This window comes from Numida meleagris, chromosome 16 (genome assembly GCF_002078875.1).
Source record: "Numida meleagris isolate 19003 breed g44 Domestic line chromosome 16, NumMel1.0, whole genome shotgun sequence".
NCBI classification, from domain to species: domain Eukaryota; kingdom Metazoa; phylum Chordata; class Aves; order Galliformes; family Numididae; genus Numida; species Numida meleagris.
Window position 1 is genome coordinate 2,451,662 of NC_034424.1, and position 20,156 is coordinate 2,471,817.

Genomic DNA, 20,156 nt, shown 5'->3' on the forward strand with positions numbered 1-20,156 from the left:
TGGTTTCTGTTTTTTTTCCTAGCGGTATGACAACAGTAAGGAAAAATCAGTATTTCTGATATCATAACTTTATAGAAGAGATGAAAACAGCACTACCTGCATACAGATTCTTACACTTGCAAGGATAGGACTTCCTACTTTAGATCTGCTTTGTTTCTTGCAGAGGATGGACAAAGATAAACCAAGTCTGATGAGTTTCTCCTTCACCCATCCCATTTCAAATAAGAATACGCTGTATATTATTGTAAGTTGTGAAGATTTAAGACAGATACTTCTTTCAAATTCTGGGTTTATTCCAGCAGAACACATGAGCAAATGCTTGATCTTGATTGTAGGTCATACCTTTTCTGTTGTGGGATCACTATACAATGACATTTACTGTGTCTAGAGACCTGCATCTTTATCTGTCTTATTTCAGAGTGCTTCTTTTATGGTCCTGGCACCTGCAGCGTTTGCTCAATAGTTGTTCCCTTCCAGAGATGTCCCCAGATTATGCTAAACATGTGCTGCAGTATAAGGAATTGTTTAAGCAGAACGCTAAAACAGAGATAGAAGAACTGGACTGAAACAATTTTGGGGATTACTAAGAAATACCACTACCTTTGAGAAGTCTCAGAACCATGGCTTACAATTATTCTTTCTGAGGGCCATCTCTCAGAGACACTTTTCACTCTCCCCCCATGACCCCACACTCACCGCCTGTGATGGGGACGTAGGAGACCCTGTAGCTCTCCACGCGGCTGCGGGGGGGGGTCCAGCTGACAGTAGCAGAGTTTTCCGTGATGTCCGAGAAAGAAATTCCCTTGGGAGATCCCACAACTGCCAGTGGAGGAGAGAGGACAAACACACCACATAGAGAGAAAAGGTCAGTGATTTGTTTACCAGTCCTTGGTGCTGCAACTGTGACTTGTATTACTCCTGTGCGCCAGGAGCTGATGCTACCAATACTCTACAGAGCAATGTGGATGCAGGCAGTACCAGTGAATGGTTTTATCACATACTGAGAGCAATAATCTACTTGGTCTTAATTTTCTATTTTCAGTAATATTACAGTAGTTTCTAACTTAAAAATACCACAGACGTGTTCACAAAATAACAGAGATTTCAGTGTATGGAGCAACACTTACAGGAGTACTGTTTTATTATCGTTGTACTTATCATTTTTTCTAACCTAGTTTCACTTAGGTAATTTTTAGTCTTTCTGTTGAGCCTTGGAGCCCTGTTTGTGACACACAGCAGCCCTCAGCAATGCAGAGATGCCACTTCCTGAGCACAAAGCTTCTACATAGGATGCCTAAAAGAGAACTGGGCTCATCTGCCCTCGCAGGAGCTGTCCTCTCAAGAACTGCCTGCCCATAATTTCTGTTGGCTTAACCCTACAATATTAGGTTTTCTTCTTGGGAACACTATTAGAGACAACAGTTTTTCTTAGGTACTTAAGAAGGGCACTTGTGGTATCACTGCATCTTTTTGCCATACAACTCAGCCTTACCCTGTACAAACCTGAGCATGACATTTGCCTGTATAAATAAGATCTGGGACAGACTCACTGGTATGACCTCCTCATTTATCCTTGCAAACAAAGTCTAATGATTGTTGCCACAATGACCCAATCTGAAGATGCAAACCAACACGTACCACAATCTGAAACATTCTACTTTAGGGCTTAATTAAGCTGCTGCAAAATGTGATTGAACAGGCTTCTAGAAGGACATGGTGAAGGGATTTGCCACTTCTAAGTTTACACTGAGCATCCCCAGTTTGCTTTTTTGACTGTAACCAAAACAACGCTGAAATGTGAAAAGAAACAAACAGCCCACACAGACTGAGGCATTAGCACAAAGGCGACAGATACCAAACATAAACCACATTAAGAGTGGTGGAAACAAGCTGTGGGCAAGGGGAGGGTGGCAAATGAAGGAAAAAAAGTGACTGTGCTTGGAACAGCTTGGAAAGAACGTGTCTGCGGGAACGAAGTCAAGGAGGGCTGTTTGTTCCATGTGTCCCCAAAGCTGCAGCAGCAATGCACTAAATCAACTGAAAGTCAAGGAAAGAAAAACAACCAAGACCTCAAGAGAAATGTAAATCATTTCTCACAAGGCATTTTGGGCTTGGGGGGTTTGATCACTTGGAAAAGCCAAAGAAAGAGAAAGAGAAGGGAAAAAGCAAGGTAGGGTTAGCAAAACTACATGGCACTTAATTTGGGTACTCATTCTAAATAGTGATGGATGACTCCATGAACCACAGCCCTCTTTGGTCCAGCATTTGGGGGTTTCATACACATGGATATTTCAGCCTTATCCAGAAAATAAGCACCTAACAGTTGAATTCTGCTGTACACACTTCCGTGGATACACACTTTGTGCGTGTTTGCTGTACCAGGTAAACTGCTGCATAGCAAATAATGTTGAGAAAAGCCTTGACGACGTGAGTCCCACATCCCCACTACCCCCACTGCATCTGCTTTCCTAGGAGCAAACATGGAAAACAAAGCATGTGGGACCCCCTGAGCAAGCACCAGTCCTTGAACGAGTACCAGAGAGGTAACAGAGCGGTTTCTTTGAGCACAGGGAAATGAAATAGCAGCAAGTGATACCATCTTCTTGAGCCACCTGAAAGCCAGAATTAAGCAGGTGTAAAAAAAGGCTGGTGTGCTTCTGTTTTTTATCACAAAAAAAACAACCCCAAAACCAACAAACCTCAGTGCAGCTGTTGGGCAGGCACAGATCATTAGCATTATCCTCCAGCACCACTCCTCATTAGCTCTATCTGAGACTGTGAGGTCCATGATACCCGAGAAACTTTGATTATTTGGGTTTTTTTGCTAAAAAATCATTCTTTCCTCACTAACAGACTACAAGAATATGTTCACTGGCTTTCTTCTCCTAAGAATCAGGAAGCATCAGACTGCATTTATCATTATAAAGACTGCATTATAAGAGCATATTGGGAACCTCTCAGATGAAAAATCCCATCAGAATGTGGCAAAACACCATTTAAAGAAGAGGAAATTAGCAGCATGAGACCCACACTTCCTACCAAGGATATTAACTGGCGCACAGCCATGTTGTGGCCCCCTGCTGAGGGTTGAATTGCATCTCCACAGATATTATATAGAAGAATCTCCAAGAGACACCGAATTCCTCTGAGAGCATCAGTGTGCAAACTCCCTCGTGCCAACTTGATCGGGCACTGCAGCTCTGTGCAATGCTGCCTCGCTCTGCAGTGATCTTATGGTGAATGTTTTCTATCATGGTAAAATCGGTGAAAGTAAGGAAGGAAACCACAGTGGAGGACAGGGCACCCAACAGTGAACATGCAAGGTCTTCCCTAACTCTCCTTCCTTCCAGTGGGTGCATGGCTTCGCATACAGAGATATGAGGTCAGGCCTCAGGAGAGGGTTGCTTAGTGATGCTCAAAGCAGATGTCCTCAAATACACTGATTTACACCAGTAGCAGATCTGATCCCTGATGACTGCATTTGTTTACACAAGGGTATGTGCCCATGTAGGGAAGAAGAGAGAAGTGTGAATGACAAATACAGAGTGGGATTTTCAATCCTTTCAGCTTTCGTTTTCACGACTTCATTTCCATGGTAATGTTTGGGTTAGGTTTGCTGGTCTGTTTGCTGGCAGTCTTTGCTCCTACTGGGATTTTTCTGCTTCCTTTACTAAGGCTGAAGACTTTCTGACACTTATTTCTTGCTTGATCATACACTGTACACAGGCTAGAATAAAGCAGGGCTGCACATGAGCCTGTCCAAGCCACCCACTGCAGAGGTAGCAAATGTTACTTTGCCACCAAACTGGAATTGTTATAAATATACATGTTTCTCCAAATAGCCAACTCCTAAATAAGGAACTAGTTACATGCCTTGGTGGCCCCAGCTATCTGATGCGGTGTAATGTGCAGTTTGAGTTATTTAGCTGGATTTTTGTGGCTCCAACTCTATTATCAATTATCCATGGGCTATTTACAGCTGAAAACATCTCTGGGGCTATTGGCGCCACGAGGTGACGTGTGCTAAATCTCCCTGAAAGGACCGAATTAGAATGTAGTCATGAGGAAAATGATAACAGTTAGTGGTTTACCATAAATATCCTAAAGTCAGTGAAAACAGGGACATGCTGCTAATAAGTGCAGTTGACTTTAAGCATCCTTCTCCATTATGAGACAGCCCACATGAGCCCGGAGAAAGGTGCCCTGTGATGGATGCATGTAAATGCCTGGGTGAGTGGGTATGTGTTTATTCAAGGGCTGTGATGGCAGCCAGTGGAGCTGCTCAGAAATGTGCCTTTCCGTGGTAACAACTGCCACCGGAGCCATTGAGGTGAGTTGTGAGGCCATGCTATTCTAGGGAAAGCTGTTTCATACTGAGTTGTTGTTGGTCCTTTGCTGTGGGTTGTAGCTGGACACAAAATCTTTTACACATTTCTGTTGGCTTCTCCATGCACTGAACTCAACCATCCCCTTCTCATCCCTCTCCTCCCAGAATTAGGTTGATCTGAAATTATTATATTTTCAAATCAGAAAGCCCTGTGTTTCTTAAAGAGAGAATTTGGATCAAAGGGCATTGCTTGATTTTTTCGGATTTAAATATTTCAAAATGACACCATGATATTGATGGGAAAAAAAAAGTTCCATTCAAAAGTGCCAAAATGAAATGCTTCAAATCATGAACCCATTCTTCATTTAACTTAATCTGAGGAATTCAACCTAAGCCTCACAAACTTTTTACGTGACCAGAATCTGCATATTTTCATGCAAAAACAATATTAACAACCAAAACTTGGGTAAGTGACATGCAGGAGACAGTTCGAAGGTCTCAGTAACCGCTCAGACTGCCTAGGAAAAGGAGAAATGTAAACAGAATTAGGCATGAACACGTTTTTCCTACCGCAAAGACAATACCTGTGGTTGCTATTGAATTTATGGGTTGGGAGCGCCGTCCACTGCTAATTCCATAGAGCTCAATTTCATACTCAGTGCCCTCTTTCAGCCCTGTTATATCGTGGGTGCGCTCATGGCCTGGTACTATGAGTTCCAGCGGATCAGATTTCCTTTTGGTATCCCTGATTTTTAGAACAAAACTGTCGAAAACCCCATCATCTGCAGTCCAGGACAGACGGAAGCCGTCTGGGGTAGCATCTGAAACCAGAAGGTTGTCGACCTCGGGTTCTGCCTCTAAAAAAGGAGAAGATAGCAGTAGGGAAAAAAAGTAATTGTTTGAGTCAGTTCATTAGTGACCTTCCTGAGGTCTGGCTATAGCATACTGCAAGAATCCAACCACAGTTCAAAGAAAGGGAAACAATCTGCTGGCTATTGAAAAAAAAAAAAAAAAAAAAAGGAACATTAGCATTTTCCACATACTGAAGAACGTGTATGAGGGTGCGTGTGGGCTCATTCAAACTTTTCACTCTTATCATAAGTCCACTACATGGAAATACATCATTTGCCTCTGCCATGCAAAATTACACATGCTGATAGTAAGTTGGAAGTGCATTGGTCCCTTACTTTTCATTGAGTTACCCATCGCATGTGAAACCTTTATGTATGATAAAAACAAGCTCTTGTTATAGATCTGCAGGCATGCCTGTAACATGATCATGTCTCTGTCTGTTAGGAAAACAGCATAGAAGCTGCTTGAAAGAGTCTTTTCCTTCATGCAAAACCCTTATTCCATGCACTTCTGGCCTCTTTGATGCTTTTGATCAGAAGAATCCTTCACTTTGATATCAAACAAATGCTGAAGCAGCAATGGGGAATCATGAAAATTCATACATTTAAATGCAATGTGCAAGACCTGCTGTCTTTGGTGAACAAACCCACTCAAGAGGATCCCAGGAGCTATAAGTTATTAACCACAAAACACCTTCAGCTCAATATGGTCACGCATTGCTACCAGCAGAAATGCTGTTGGAGCATTTACTGTCTTACAGCATCTCCAGTGCTCTTCTGTCTTCCAGAGGAAGACATTCCTATTTATTTTCTCATGAACCTGCAGTCAGGTAACCCCCAGCTTTACTGCTGCATCGTCAGCAACGTGCAGATGAGACTTGATGGTTATAGGGCTAGAGAATCAGTCTGCAATTATTTATCAAGAAAATTACTCAAATGCTGCTGCTGGAAGACAGCAGTTATGATGAGGTTGAGAACACGAGCTAAGGTTTTGTGGAGAGAGATGCCAACGTTACGGTTGGCAGTGACCACATCATGTTCTGTGTGTGGAACACAGAGAGAGTGAAAGAAACGAGGCCATAGGCAGGAAAACCAGGATGATTTCCTCCTGAAGATCCCGATGGTTGGCAAATTGAAGAATGCTGAGGTGCCCAGCCACTGTTAACAAGACGAGCTCCCGCATGCAGCTATTTCTCTTGAAAGATTCCAGTTAGAAGTACCTGCATGAACATAGCAGAAACTTTCACCCCTCAACCCACGTCATGCGTCTCTACAGGATCCCTCACAAAGAGAAAAAGGAAACATCAAGTTAAAAGGAACGGAATTTCATTGGTGAACCAATCAACCACAAGGAGTTATGTGTAGCCACGATGCAGAAAGGGATGCAAAAGCCAAGGTTTGTTTTGCAAATGGATGGCATAAAACATCTTCCGTGTGAGAAGAAAAGCGAGAAAGAAAAAAAGTGGAAGAGAACAATTCGTTCACATTAAAATACCTGTAACAGCCACAGTGCTTAGGGGCTTTGTTTGGTGCCCCTTGGCAAAACCATAAAGCATAACCTCATAGCCAATGCCAGTTATAAGGCCTTTAAGCTTCAGTTGCCGCTGGGCTCCCGTAAGGAGGAACTCCTGTGGGTCCAGCAGCTTGCCAGAGTCCACCACGACTACAAGAAAGCTGTCGAAGGCATTCTCCGATGCCATCCACGACACTGTGAACCCGTAAGGGTTAATATCAGAGACAGTTAGGTTTTCCAGTGGGGGCATGGCCTCTAAAAGAAGGGAAGGTGCAAAAACACACACACACAAAAAAAAAAAAAAAGAAGCAAAAAAAAAACATTGCAAATTAGAAAATGTCACAGATTCCACCAGACATAAATCACATTTTTTTTTCCCCAAAAATATGGAATTAATTGAAGCCCAGATCACAAGACCAGGATTTTCAATGGAGCCTCCAAAAGTTAAATGTTCAAGTCTTAATTTTCCTCTAGTACATCTCAACACCTCATCTCACAAGCTCCTTTGAAATTCCTTCAAAGCTCAACGAGTAAGCATATTACTCTTGTTGCACATGCAGTAGAAGGCAGCTATAACCAAAACTGTTTTAGAAATGTGATGCATAAAGCTTTTGTTTCCTTTCAATTGCCTCCACCATGGCTGCTTTAGGGACAAGTCTCAACTCTGACATTCACTGTTCCTATATCTTGCATTCTTTCCTCTCTACCTCACATGAGTATCTCCAGCCTTTTCTTTCAAAAGTGGAGGGTCAGTGATGCCAGCAGGACTGCCAGAAGCAGGACATCGATCAGCCAGGGTCACAGCCAGTGCAAGAACTAAACACTTGCAAAATTGCTTTTGTAGGTAGTAGCAGAGAAGCAAGAATTTGCACCGGCTAAGGGCAGGGGCTAATGATCACAGAGCAGAGCAATAACCTGTTCAAAGAGCTTCACAGGCAGCTGCTAGTGTAGCATGTTGACAGCCTAAAGAAATTCCAGTGAGAAGTCTTTTTTTTTTTTTCTCTTACATCAGCTATAATAAGTTGATATCCATTTGCCAAAGTTTAGAGCCTGTGGACCAGTTTCTCAAAACTTTCCCACCATGTCTCTTAGACAAAAAGGCCAAATTTTCACAAGACAGTCAAGCTCACCCAAAATCTTACAAGTCAAACAGGGAGATCAGCTGGCTCTGCTACGCCCTGGCCTCGACCCAGCATCCCAGGCATTGCTAGAATTCTCTACACAATTTGACAAACCACATTGTGTTGGCCTTGGAACTAACTCATCCAATCTTCCATCACTCAAATTCCACTCATTTAATAGAAGAAGTCAGTTAAACGCAAAATTTTCTTTGGCAAAGAGTTTTAGGTTTGTTTTTGACTTTTCACAGCTGATGACATTGACGTTCTGTTAGAGCATTCCTGGGATAGGTGTGGAGTGACACTAATATACTAAACCCAGGAGGTTTCTGCAAACTGCTGGCACAGCCAACTGTGGTATGGGGTGCCACGTGTTTACCTAGTTGTGGGAAGCTTCCTCTCAAAACACCAGTGACCATGGTTTATTTTCAAAGTGGAAGAGTTTTGGAAGCAAACACTTCCTGACTTCTAACTACATTCATCAGGTGGCAGGTCAAAGCTGGTGCAAAACGCAGTCACGTTCCCTAAGGGAAGGGATCACTGCTACTTCAAGGAGCGCTCCCACTGTGCATTAATGAAGTGAGGAGGAAAAAGAAAAGGCCTCAGTTTCTGCTTTAATCCTATTTAGGCTTCCATAGGTCTGTGTGACAAGCCCTAGCAGTGCACACTGGCTGTGTCATACACAGAACATTAACTCTGTAGTATTTATTTGACTATTTCAGCACATGATGTTTACTGGTCCCAGTTAAAATCTGGCCAAATTAATCAGACGTAAGGGATGTACAGGTGGAAGTACTGACAAATTTCTCCCTTAAACACTGGGAGTTAGAAAAGATTGTTACACACAAAAGAAAAACCCCAGAGAGCTCTTGAATCACTTTAAACTATTACTCCTCCTGAAATTTTTTTAAGGTCAACATGCCTGCTGCAACCCATGCTTGCGCTAAGCTTCAAATGCAAGCATCAATGCTGGACAGATACTCAGTGCTCTAGTCCACCCTTTCATCCATGCAGGAATAAATATAAATTATCAACCGATAAACATACTCCAAACCTTTCGGCAGGTACCTGTCATGACAAAAGCAGTGAGGGGCTGTGTGTGAACACCTGCATCGGTGGTGCCCTTAATGTTAATGTCATAGCCAGTGTAATCTAGCAGGCCTGAGATGTGAGCGCTGCGAGCACCTCCCGACACCATAAGCTCCTGGGGTTCGTGTGCTGCATAGGAATCTCTAACATGTATGACAAACTTGGCAAAAGGCCCATCCCTTGTGGTCCACGAGAGGTTGAAGCTGTCAGGGGTGACATTTGTGAGTGTGAGCGTGCCCAGCTGTGGCTCAGCCTCTGAAGGAGAGAGGAACACAGGTGAAGAGAGAGCATTACTTCGGGGTGGGGGGAAGAATTAGCCATGGGGGGTTAGAGAGACTTAAAGCTGAAGCTGAAGGGTTTAGCCTTGTTTTGCAGTGGTGGAGGAAAAGAGGAGCACCATAACAACTAATTTGTAAAGATTTGGAAAGAAGCCAGTGAAATTAGTGCTGACTTTTATTTTTTTTCCATTCAGTTTTCTTAAATGCACTCTGTTTTCCTAATGAAATGTGGGCTTGATTCACAGAAGTACCAACAGCAACCAGCCCCATGGTACAACCATGGAAACTGCTGGAAATTTAACAAGAATACATACCCAGACCCATGGCAATTCTGAAGTAGGTGAAGTAGGATTCAGGCAGAAATTAGGGGAGTTCAAAACAGATGTCCTTGAATACCGACTTCAGCTTCTTCTTAGTGTTCCCATTAGCTGGCACTGTAGATACTCATATTTTTGGACCCAGAAGTTTACTGGGGTTTTAGTCCTGGCAGCAATCATGTCAGCACTAATCTCAGGCCAAAACCTCTCTGGACTCAATGGCTAAGGTGTTCCTCATAATGGACTGGACAAAAACAACCAAGCAATGCTCTTGCTCTCCCTCTTTCTGACCATTCAGAAACTTTGCCTTCATGCTATAGAAGAAAGACCATTGCTATTTTAATCTATTCTGTTTAGTGTAAAATCATTTGGGATTCATTAGAGCCCAGAAAGACCACAAACACGGCCCTGCAGTCAGGTGGCCTCGAAATCCTGCCGGCTCTCAGGGCTGAATTTCTATTTTTCTCTTGCCAATTGAGTATAAACCAAGAACACATTGGGAAATGCAGCCAGTGTGATACAGGGGAATAACTGTACGAGTGATACATGCTGGGAGAAAAGCAAGAAGGGTGTATCACACTGACCAAGAAGAGTGAAAGAACAGAATCCTTTTGTTAACTAAAACATGAACTGCTGCAAGATGTTCCAATTTTTACCAGCTATCCCCAACTGCAAGACTTTTAATTAATAGTCCACCTCCCTCCATGGAAAAGTCTTGGAAGAGGTGAATCCAAGTGGCCCCGATTAAGGACACATGCCACTATCACATGCTGCCAATCAATGCCCACATGGCTGACAGTGAAGATGTCACCATGTAAGCATAGTACTTCTGAAGATGGAAGGAGATGAGAAAATATCCACAATGCAGACAGGCTTGGGTGGAGAACCCGGTGAGACCGAGCATGGAGCCATCAGCCCCGCATGCAGCTCAGAGGTGACAAACCGATCCTCTCCAGTTGGGTTCTGACATGGCTGCATTCCTTCACATGCCATTTGCATCCAGTCAGGCAGGCTCATGACATGACACCCAGACTCCAAAGAGTACTACATGCAAAACGGGTTGGAATTTTCTCTTCAGGAGAGTCTCAGTGAGCTCTTGGAATCACCACCACCACAGGAAAAGCTCTGACACACGGTGAAACCAGACAGGTCTCAAGGACTGAAAGACAGCAATGCAAGTGGCAGTGTGGTGGGCTGACCATCAAGAAAGGGTGGACTTCCTATTTAAGCCCAGTTTTCTGCTGGGAACACTTAAAAATGCGGGGCAGAGAAGAACGCCAGAACCAGCACTAGGTGGCCAGACCACTCCATGCAATTTTGGCTGGCCATTGAGCATGCTGCACGAAACTCCCACAAGAGATACAAATGTCTTGGAAGACATTTGGTTTTAAGAACAAAGAACCAAAATGGCATGCAGGTGCCTCTCTGGCTGACAAAGCTATGAAGCCCTCCCGCCCACAAGGAAGCAAGTGAGGATGGGATGAACAGGCACATCACTCAGATCAAGTGCAAAGATATTCTGTGAAAAACATTAACCATCTGGAGCATGTCAGCTATATATACACAGTACTTGCTGATAAGTGTATATATAATGAAACCGATCATGGTTTACAACTGGCTCCCTTAATGCTGGGGGCACTTTTCCAGCCTTTTCCATTGTCTCAGATATCTCTCTTTCCAAGATCTCACAAGGTCAGTTTATTTCAGCCTCCCCTCACAGTGATCTTCCTATACTTTATCAAAGGAGTGATGATGAGTTGGAGCCATGTTTCAGAGTGGTTTGGTGGACAGAAAAAGAAAGAAGAGAAAAAAGCAAACCTAGAAGGTGAAATAACGAAATACCTGTGGTTGCCAGTGCTGTCAAGGTCTGACCACCTTGCCCATCAACTACACCATGGAGCTGGACAGTGTAATTAGTGGCAGCTTTGAGGTTGGTGACTACATAGTGCCGGGAGGCCCCTGGCACTATTTGCACCAGGGAGTCCAAAGGGAAGTCAGAGTTTCTGACTTCTAGAATAAAATGGTCAAAGGCATTGTCCTGTGCTTCCCACATGAGCAACATGGAGTCTGAGGTAGCATTTGATACAGTGAGTTTGCTAAGGAGAGGTTCCTCTACTACGGGAAGAAAAACAAATGGAAATGCATTGCAATTATTAAAGCCCAATGCAATAAAATAAAATAAAATAAAGAAAGTAAAAGTTTGAATTCACATGAGCCACAGATCACAAAGACCACCTGGCCATATATTCCTTGATGTTTTCCATACCATGACCTCAGTGGTCACCTTTACATGATTCACTGAGTAGATTCACAATCTGCTGATGCTAGAAAACGCAACTCTGCATTATCTTGACCACTGATATTTGGTATTAAACTTGACGTCATTGACTACCTTAATCTCCTGCAATGACAAATTGCTATGACAACTTTTCCTGAGATCATGTTAGCAGGCAAAAATTGGTAGAGATGTCAAATGATCACAACATGGGCTATTATCTGCCTGCTGTGAGAAACACCTTCTGCTTCTGTAACCTAGACCCCTCGTCCTCTCTTATTCCTCTTTCACGCTGTAATTGGCTAAAACACATTTGACACTTCCCTCTCTTTGAGAGTCTTTTCTGGACACACTATCAACAGTAAAACCTCAGGATGTGCAATGTGCCAACAGCTAAATACCTACCCATTTCATTTACCAACATCAAATCAAAAGTGAATTCTGAAGTTGAATTCAAGCAATGTATTGGCCCTGTAGGAATCTGCTGACAGACTGAAATTTGCCCGAAACCCATTTAGAGAATCAGGATAAAAACTGTATCTATAAATTGGTTTATCTGAAAGAAGGAGTGTGTCCTCTGTGCTGCATAGCACATACCGCAAAGCCAACATAATGAATCATCTCCCACTCGCTTCTTGGGAAATTTGTTTTGCTTCCCATCAGTGTCAGGCATTGTCCCTATGCTAATGTTTGAACAAGAGCTAACACATCATTATGTGAATGAAGTTACATCACATTGTGATTGACTGACTTTGCTGGATGGGACGGTGGCTTAACATTCACAGTTCAAAATGTCTGCGGCAGGTCTTCTTTAGAAGGTGTCAAACAGTGAGGTAGAGAATTTGGCAGAGGGCAGACTGATGGGGTATCTGAGGGCAGGGAAATGGGCACAACCTGCAAGGAAGAGTTAGAAGAAAGGAGAGTTAGCATTGAGGTAGGTTTTATGTACCTGTTGTAGCCGCAGCACTTATTGCCTGTGTGCGGAAACCATGAGAGATCCCATAGAGGTAGACAATAAAATCAGTGCTGGGGGAAAGCCCTGAGATATGAGCTGTTCTTGAATTGCCTGAGGTGTTGAACTCCATGGGCTCCAGCAACCTGTTAGAATCAATAATTTCAATAGTAAAGACGTCAAAGTCCCCATTGGTGGTTGTCCAAGAAAGGTTGAAGCTTTCAGGAGTAATGTCGGAAACGGTTAGCTCACCAACTTCGGGGTGTGCTCCTGAGGAGGGAAACAACATTGGTCAGAAGGGCACAGCCCTGCACCCCATCCTGCTCAGAAATGATCTGCTTCGCTCTGCTCATGCTGACAGCGCTCCAAGCTGCCCTTGGAGAAAAGGGTTTAAGTAAAAGCTTGCTACAGGCAAAAAGGTTCTTAAAAGGGAAGAAATTAAATGACAGCCATCTCAAAATGCTATAGAAGAGGAAAAAGAAAAGGAAAAAAAGGAAAAAAGGAAGGTTAAAAGCTGTAGCTATTTCCCTTTGCAGCCATGCATCTTTGAGGTCTGAGCATGAAAGCAGTCCCAAAAGAACATTTCCAAACGCCCCAGGGCATTTGGAGAAGTCAGCTTCCAGTTTTAGGAGAAGCTGAAACTAGAGCCATCGCTGTGTCCATTGGAAAAGGTTGTGTTTTGTTTTAGTTCTTCCAGTTTCCCTTTCAGCTTAAGTTTATGAAAGCTGGCATGTAATTTGGGAGCTGGAGCCAAAATGCAAAGCAGTGATAGCTGCCTTGGGGTTTCTTCCTCTCTGTAGACATCCCTGACGTGCTCCAGGAAGGCTCAAAAAATTCTGACAATTGAAAGTCCCCAGAAGGGAAAATTCTGAAAAGCCGGATGCCGAGTATGACCCAGAAATGGAAGGGAAAACCTCAGCAGGGAATCCTCAGCTGTTTTCATTAAGTTAATACACAGAGAGCACACTGAGTATTTGGGCAGGACACCCATGATGTCTGTTTTCTTGTTTGTCCCTCTGCAGCTTCTTTTGCCTTGCCACATTTGTCTGTTTTCAATGGGCAGTCTGCTACCAGAGCCTCAAAGCACAGCGCTCCCAGACTGCAGCAGGACGCAGCCCAAGGCAAGTGCCTTGTGCCACACACATTTCTACTGAAGCCAAGCCACTTAAAGCACTACTGAAACAGGCAAGCTTTGCTGAGTATAATGCTTTCATTTTGTTTTGTTCTTATATGTACTTTTACCCTCTTCCATGCTGGGCAATATGTGCCTGGGAAAAGTAAATATGAGCAAGCTCTGGCTGTCCCACAATGGCAGGAGGTTGCAAGGTCTGTAAGGAAGCCCAGAGGAATCACCCAATGGAAGAACCACTGGTGCCCCTCCACTGCCAATTCATATCCTGTACATTACAGTGATCCTAACACCTGGAAGACTCACTGAGCCACATAGGACAGACATTTCAATTTGCTTCTCATAGTAGAAGTTCACAATAAGCAAACCTTTATCCAAAATGCAGCATTTCACAAGATCAGCCAGAAAATTATGTTTGTGGCTCTTGATTAGTCTCATTCGAGCTTCTGATGACGTGAGGCTTACCTTCCCCCTTCCAGGTCACTTTTATGCCATGGTATTTTGGTGAAATGTGGCTTTCTTGCACTGTATCTTTCTCAGAACAATCCAATTATTTAAACTTCTGTGGCTCAATATATCATACTACTCTTGGTAGGAAATTTCTTGTGTTCTTTTCTATATGAGAGCACATGGAAGGTGTCTGCCCTTGCCCTTGAGTCAGACTATGCCCTTGATGTTGTGTTTATAGAGAAGCTGGTGCATAATTTCAGAAATAGCTTCTGAAGGGCAAAATTCAAACACGCTCTTGGGCTTTGCTTATCTGGGCTACAGGAGCAGATTTTTATAATTTCACAAGGCAACCTGGACTTTCCTGAGCATGTACAACAGCCAGTTGGGTTTTGCAGTTAGCGTCAGCTAGAAGAAAAGCAAATAAAGGGAACAAAACAAGCCATTCTGAGAGGGGTAAAAAGAGCATTCCTGAAAGCAAATGGCTCCATGGGGGCATGGAGACTCTTATTGGAAAGTCTGATCATGAGACATTTCCATGCCAGAGATGTTCAGCCAAGCTTTAATGAGTTCAGTGCAACCATGCAAAGCAGACCGAGTGAGCAAGCTTTGTAAAGCAGCTGCAATAGCTCTGGCTCGTGTCCCCTTCTGCAACGAAAGGGAGCCATGAGGCTGGATGAAAAGATACCTGTCATGGTTTCAATATAAAGGGGTTTGGTTCTGTAGCCTTGAATCACACCGTAAAGTGTGACGTTATAAGGTGTGTTGGCCTTGAGGCCTGTAATGTTCACAAAGTGCCGTCCTCCAGGGACTGTGATATTCCAGGTTTCTTCTGGATGGTCAGACTCCTGCACCTGAATGATAAAGTTCTCATAGGCCCCGTCGGCTGCTGTCCAGGTGAGCTGGAAACCATCCCAGCCAGTCTCTGACACTGATAAGTTTCCAAGCTCGGGTTCTTCCTCTGAATAAGGACAGAGAGTCAGTCAGTTACTCAGATTACAGACCAGTGGCAATGAGGTATTACTTAATGACTTTCAGAGTTAATGAATTTCATTTGGAAGCAAGTGATGCGGAGATGCACCCCCACGCACATTTACATTCCCAGCTGCCCCAGGTAACTCATAAAGTCTCTTCGGAGACTTGGCAAGACAGAACAGTAAGGAAAGAACCATAATAATAAATAATAATCACATTAATGCTGAAAGACTGCTCACAGAAAGCAGTTTATAGACTGTCTTACAGCTGGATGTATTTTGCTAATGTTAATTACAACTCCCTGTGATACAAGTATTACTACAACCACTTTAGTACAGCTATTAAGAATTTGGCATTTGCCATTATGAAGTGACTGTGAATACTGCAGTAATCCCTATTGTAAGGCTAGGAAGACTCTGAGCTTCTCGGAGTTGGGATTCAGATGGTTATGCTTTTAATTGAAAGATGCTATTTATTCTTCCAAACAATTTCTAATCCAAAACAGCAAAGAAGGGAAAATCTCTTTATGTCTGCATGTCTTCAATTTAATAGGCATATCTTCACTAAATTACATTATTCTGCCACCAAAGCCTTCCCAGAGACAGAGAAGCTTGGATTTTCAGAGATACTGATACTAATCTAAAATTGAAATCTGCCTTCACAGAAATAAGCATTCTCATATGCCAGCACAAGGGTGGCTTAGGAAACTTGGAACCATCAGAGCTAACTCTCAGCTGCTGTTAAATCTGAAATTTTAGGTCTTTTTCCCAGCAAGAGTAGCAAGTCTTCCAATGCTGAGAAAATACAATGGATTCCTTAAAATTAGCTGTTTCATGGGAAAATAACACATTAATGTATTTTTTTCCTACATGGAAAATCTTAGAATCACAGAATATCCTGAGTTGGAAGGGACCCATAACGATCATCGAGTTCAACTCCTGGACTTGCTACACGATCAACCATTGGCACTTCCAGCACTTTTATTATTTACTTGCATTGTTGACACATCAGCATTATAATAAGAACAAAGTCTAGCTAAATAATCTCAATCTGCATGCCTGAGCATTTGTAAGAGAGGATGGACAGAGGGAAATGGATCTGATATTTCTAAACTTCCACCGTAAAGCCTTACATATATTTTGAGTCAGTGTGTAAGGGAGCCCTGAAATAAATGAGAATTAGGCTTAATTTTATTCATATAAATCTTCTCCCTTTAAAAACATAAAGCTTATTTTGTGACTCTCGCATAGCTTTACATAGGCAGGTGGAGCTGTATTTTCAGAGCTGTTTCAGACAGCTTCGTGAATCCCAGTTATTATTAGTGCAATTCACTAATATATAGTAAATTACTACTACTCAAACTCTTGACGAGCTTTCCTCATCCTGTCAGAATGGAAGGGATTGTTTATGAAATAACACAGTGATATTCAACAAAAGAACACAGGAATCCGGGGCTGTTTAGCTTTAGCAGGAAGGGACAATCACAGAGCTAAAATATGAATCATGTCAAGTTAGCACCATTTAGCTGAAAGAAGAGAAAGTGGAGCAGAAAAAGAACTGGTTGTATCAGAAATGACCTTTTGGTGGCAAAGGAAATAAAATAAATAAAATAAAATAAACACATCAACTTTAAATGAAAATGAAGCTAAGCAAAAGTTATAGCAAGGCAAAATATTTCAAGTAAAAGCATGACTACAATAAGTAACCATCGCAGCTTAGAAGCAATTCACATTTCTCTGAAGAGTGCTCAGTTTCATTCCCCTCCAAGATGCAGAGCCCCTTTGCCTCCCAGTTATGTCTCATGCATGTCTGAAACAGAAGCACACTCAGCCCCATCATGCTGTCAAGGGGCCAACAGATTCTCATAAATCCATGCACCAGGTTGAATGGCTGAAGATCTCTGTAAACCTCATCCGTTAAGCATTCAACATATGTGACAAAACAACGATAGTGTCATCGCAAATGATACCAAGGGATGATGTTTCTTAACTTAAAAAAAAAGAGAGAGAACAAACCATTGAGAGATAAGGGTACTCTATTTACTAGGTGTGCAATAAGAATAGTGTTTCTATGTGGATGTCTTATCTCACATCACGAATTGCATTTCTTTTGCAGGTGGTCTGCTACGGTCATTAGTCCCCAGATCAGTTCTCCAGGTGTGAACTTTGACACTGGTACTTTGTTGAACTGAGCTCTGGGGCTGCAGGCCGGTTTCCTCATGAAATTCACATAATAGGGATAACAGGTAGAAGTTTTCAGAAGGGTATACTCCCAATGTGCTGCAATCTTTTTTTCTCCAACATCACCACTTCCATGCCAATGCTGCAAACTGCAACTTCCTTGCGGTCTTTCTTTTGTGCTTTGGAGTACAACCCCAATAAACCCCCGTAATATCTTGCTATTTTCATGTGCCTTGTAAATAGCAGATGCATCAATGCCTCTCTTCGCATGCACTTTGAAAAGAGAGAAGTGATGCTACGTCACCTTCAAAGCTGCATGGGGCATTGTCCATGCTACGTAACTCAAAGCTTTCATTCCATAGCACTGAGTTTTATCCCATGCAAAAAAAAAGGGGGGGGAGAGAGAGAGAAAATTAGCATTTTCCTCGGCCATCTGGCATGAGGAGCAGGCGAGGGGGAACAAAAGGAGATTTAGGCAAAAAAAAAGGGGGGGGGGGGGAACTAAGAAGGAAGGCATCACTCACAAAGCTATGCATTTCTGCAGTGGAACAGCAGTATGAAAATGAAGTTCTGTATTTCAAAGCAGAAGAGGAGCATGTGGCTAACGAATCCATAGAAAATACCTGTAGCAGCTAGAGCTTCCAGGGCCCCAGAGAGCTGGCCTTGAGTGCTTCCACGGAGGTTAATCTGGTATTGAGTGCCAGCTGTGAGATTGGTAATTTCTGTTTCTCGGTGGTTTCCCAGCAAAAAGATTTCCTGCGTTCTGTTTAAACTGGACAGGTCTTTCAGAGTGATAAGGAACTGATCAAATACCTCATCCTGTGCTGCCCAAGACAGGGTGAAACTACTGAAAGTCCTGTGGGTTACGTTAAGGTCACGAAGAGCATCAGTGACTTCTGAGATGGGAAGGTCACTGGGCACCGAAAGCTGAGCAGGGGAACCAGTGCTGGGGTTTGTTAAGTAACTTAGCTCTGTAGGAACAGGACTGGTACCATTAAATGATGTTGCATTGTCTGTTTCTCCAGACGTTGTGACTAGATGTGCTAAACAAAGGTAAATTACAAGTTAGAATTTCCTGATAACAACCCCCCAAATGCAGCACATGACAGCTAACACCTGCTACAAAGCAGTTTCTGTGCTTTCATTAAAGAGCCCTAAGATCAGAGAAGACAGATGGGTACTTCAATTTTGGAGACTGAATCCAAGCTAGAAGCACAGGCAGCATCACCAAGCACGTGGCTCCCACACAGAGCCACGCTAAGCAGCAGATCCAGAGCCACAGCCATTAAACACAGGCTTCAGCTGACATGCTTTCAGCAGAGAAATGGACGGATTCCTCCTCAGTTGATGTAAATCAGTCCACTTCAGCTGCCTCCAAAGAACTTTGCTAATTTACATCAGCAAGGATTTGAACTCTACATCTCTCAACCATGCCTTTTATCTTGACTGCAGCACAGAAGTTATTGCTACTGATCCAAACCAGAAATGGAACGCATGCCAATTATCGCAACAATATCGAATCCAGACTGAGAAATGAGACACACAGAAACATGCTAAATCTCATCCTACCCAAGCGAAAACATGCTTGGAGGAGTGATCCACCTTCAAACATGCTGAATTTTTAAGAAAAGGGAAGGGGACCCTTAACTAAAAGACCAAAAAACCCAGAGCAATCTTTAAAGAGATCCAAAAGGGTGGACGAGAAGCAGGCTTGGCCTTCAACATGCTGAACAGATCTATGGACACAGCTTGTAGCACAGTGAGATTCCAAAAATCTGAGAGCTGTAGAAAACTGCAAATGCGTTTCTGATCACAGCAGTAAGGCCACAGGCAGGTGATTTTTCTGACACTTCAATTAGCCATGCAGAATTATCTCCTCATTAGTGGAAAACCACATCATTTCACACCTCAGTGACTGCCTAGCTCTCATGCTCCATGGCATTCAATTAAGAGAAAGCAACTCATCTACCACCACCAGTCAGATCAGCACAAATATGTTCTCAGGATTCAGTTATCTGTCTCCAAATTCACACATACATCAGAAAGAAAAAGTTTTCAGAACAGAAAGATCAATTTAAAATGTTTTCAAATAAATACAGAATTCTTATCTTGAAAATATACTCTCAGAAGAAGTACAGATGTAAAAACATTATTTCTTGTTCATCTCAAAGAAGGGATGAAGTCTGTGAGGCAAACAGTGACCTGTATTTACATCTACTACATATTACATACACCATATTAAGAACATTCTTGACTTAGGTAAGGGTTGTTCTGAATTCCACTAGCATGTGACCTGAACCAGGCCCTACATACAGTGCAGCCTGAAGACAGCAGTGTTGTCAGCACACCAGTGTATGTGCCATGAGAGCTGCTGGCGTCATTCATTCTTTCTTTGTAACTGAACTGTTATCTGACCACACCAGGGTGATGGAGTAACATTCCTAGGGAACAAACAGGAAGACATGCAGCACATTCATTAGGCTTACTTGACTCAAAGAAATACTCAAAAATACTTGAAATGCATAGTGGTAGCTGGGCTTTACTGTGGAGTATTTCTGCTGGACCCATGCATAACCAAAGTGAACAGACCAGTGGGGAGGAAAAGGCATCAGTATGTTATACAAGTAAGCTCCATGTCATGGATGGTCCCACTGGGGAACTGCCATGCATCTTGAACTGGAAAAAGGGGAAAAAAATGTCCAAAA

At 42.9% G+C, this 20,156-nt stretch overlaps 1 protein-coding gene across 8 annotated transcripts in view; it reads right to left on the reverse strand.

The window, feature by feature from the left end:
- TNC (tenascin C) overlaps positions 1-20,156 on the reverse strand; it is a 161,288-nt gene that overhangs the window by 8,492 nt on the left and 132,640 nt on the right. For 6 of the 8 annotated variants that reach the window (XM_021413961.1, XM_021413963.1, XM_021413958.1 and 3 more), the window contains 4 exons: positions 14,985-15,257; positions 12,718-12,990; positions 4,912-5,184; positions 697-819 (listed from right to left, as the gene is read on the reverse strand). In XM_021413961.1, coding sequence (XP_021269636.1) covers positions 697-819; positions 4,912-5,184; positions 12,718-12,990; positions 14,985-15,257 — 942 coding nt within the window. Of the gene's footprint in view, positions 1-696; positions 820-4,911; positions 5,185-6,673; positions 6,947-8,877; positions 9,154-11,335; positions 11,609-12,717; positions 12,991-14,984; positions 15,258-20,156 lie in introns of all 8 variants that reach the window. The other 2 variants (XM_021413966.1, XM_021413965.1) reach the window with 2 other exon arrangements.